Source organism: Myotis brandtii, unplaced genomic scaffold (genome assembly GCF_000412655.1).
Source record: "Myotis brandtii unplaced genomic scaffold, ASM41265v1 scaffold708, whole genome shotgun sequence".
In the NCBI taxonomy this organism is placed as follows: Eukaryota; Metazoa; Chordata; class Mammalia; order Chiroptera; family Vespertilionidae; genus Myotis; species Myotis brandtii.
Window position 1 is genome coordinate 72,979 of NW_005370777.1, and position 2,304 is coordinate 75,282.

At 40.3% G+C, this 2,304-nt stretch overlaps 1 protein-coding gene across 1 annotated transcript in view; it reads right to left on the reverse strand.

Annotated features, from left to right (window-relative positions):
- The window catches only part of UTP20 (UTP20 small subunit (SSU) processome component), a 76,363-nt gene that overhangs the window by 72,753 nt on the left and 1,306 nt on the right, over positions 1-2,304 (reverse strand). Inside the window, exon 2 of the mRNA XM_005882368.2 lies at positions 2,180-2,260. Coding sequence (XP_005882430.1) covers positions 2,180-2,260 — 81 coding nt within the window. The remainder of the gene's footprint in view (positions 1-2,179; positions 2,261-2,304) is intronic.

Below are 2,304 nucleotides of genomic sequence, written 5' to 3' on the forward strand. Positions count from 1 at the left end.
ATAAATTCAAAGTAAACATAATTACATAAAAGGGTACGGTCTTTTTTTTTTTTAGTTTTATTCATTTCAAACGGGCCGGATCCGGCCCGCGGGCCGTAGTTTGCCCACGGCTGACCTAGACCAACAAGTCCCAGTCAACAGCCAGACACTTGATTGAGGCCATTAAGCCCATCCAGTCCAGGATCCTATTCTAGGCTCTCTTCTCCACTAACTTAACATTCAACCCTTTAGTACTTTCAACCTGTCCTGTGACTTAAACTATAAACCATATGCTGAATGTTAAGTCAGTAATTCACCTCTGAAGTCACCAGATTCATACATCCAAATGTCTTTTGGACACCGTCATTTGGATGGTCACAGGTATATCAAACTTAACCAGCCCAAAACAAAACCAACCCACGCTCTTCTTCCTACAAATCTATCTTGATGAATAATATCCTCAACCATCTAGCTGTTGAAACCAAAAAACTTCCATTCCCTTCCTCCCTGCATACCCAGCAGGTCACAAGCCCTATTGATCCTACTTCTTTAATATCTCTGGAATCCTTCTCTTCTCTCCATTTGACTGCTACTACCATAATCATTTCTTACTTAGGTAACTACCAAATCCTCACAATCCAGCAGGTCACAAGCCCTATTGATCCTACTTATTTAATATCTCTGGAATCCTTCCCTTCTCTCCATTTGACTGCTACATAATCATTTCTTACTTAGGTAACTACCAAATCCTCACAACTGGTTACCGTGACTCCAGTCCTACTTTTTCCTCCACACTAAAGCCAGAGAGATCTAAAGCTTAAACCTTATCAACCTCATCATGTCACTCACTCCCCTAACTGACAATCCTAGAATTCCCATAGCTTCAGGATAAAATCTAAACTTAGCTTGCCATATGAAGCCCTTTATGATCCTTGACTCTCTCACCAGGTTCTCCCTTCCCCCAGTCACCATCAACACACACATGTACACGCACACACCCTACATACAATGATAACCACAATGAACTGCTTCGTAGTTTTCTGAATGTGACATGCATTTTCTGGCTCTGTTCCTTTATACAGTCTTCTCCCTCAGCCTAAACAGCCTTTCCTGTCCTCTTTGCCAAGCCAAAATCTATACAAACAACAAGACTAAATTCAGGTATTGCTTTAATTACTTCATCTTTTTAAAACTTTTTTAAATTTATTTTTATTGATTTCAGAGAGGAAAGGAGAGGGAGAGAGCGAGAGAAACATCAATGATGAGAGAGAATAACTAATTGGCTGCCTCCTGCACACCCCACACTGGGGGTCTAGCTTGCAACCCAGACATGTGCCCTGACCAGGAATCAAACCATGACCTCCTGGTTCATAGGATGATGCTCAACCACCGAGTCACACCAGCCAGGCTACTTTATCATTTTTAACACGCCACCCTACAACCCCAAATAATTTAGGATAGGCTCCCTTAACTGTGAGTTCCCCAAGCATTATGTGCTTACCCAGAGAACATCATTTAACACACTGAATTCATACATTGGAGACAAGGCATTCAAAGAGAGAGTGAGCAGAGTCCAACTACAGCCAAGTGATGAACAGTTAAGAACTGAGATCGAATTCCTAAGCTGAAAGCATGTTATACTGGATCTTAAAAAGCCTAGCAGAGAATTAATTACTTGACGCAACAAAAAACAAGATTTTTTTGAGAGTGTGACTGAGTTACAGCATGGCTAGAAGTAGAAAGTAATTACGTATGTAGTCCTAGTGCCTTTTAATAAAAGGGGAAACTAACCCCCAGGAAAGTGACTTGCTCATAATTTCTTTAAAATTGTAGCTTCAGAATATGAATCTACAACAGTTCTTGGAATGCATGTGGGACAGGGAGAGGCCGGGATCACAGAAGCCACCTGAGTATCAAGTCAGTTGTCTAACACAGCATCACCCAATAGAACTTTCTGCAATGATGGAAACGTTTCATTTCTGCACTTGTCCAATAAGGTAGCAACTACCCACATATGACTACTGAGCATTTAAATTTTAAATTTGATTTAAATCTAATTTGCCATGCATGGCTATTGTATTAGGTCTAATGCATTTCATGTTCATAAAGGAATGGCTTGAAAAACAATCTACTTCTAAGAGGAGAGACTGAAAATTCACTACGAATAATTAGAAGACTGGTTAGTATAACATTCTCTTACCTCATCATAGCTCGCAGTTCTGTCAATCCGGTGAATAATATCGATATTCACATTCCCCAACCGTTCAGCAAATGTTAGAAACTGCAAGGGAGCGAGGGAGCATATTTAAGATACATCATCATTTA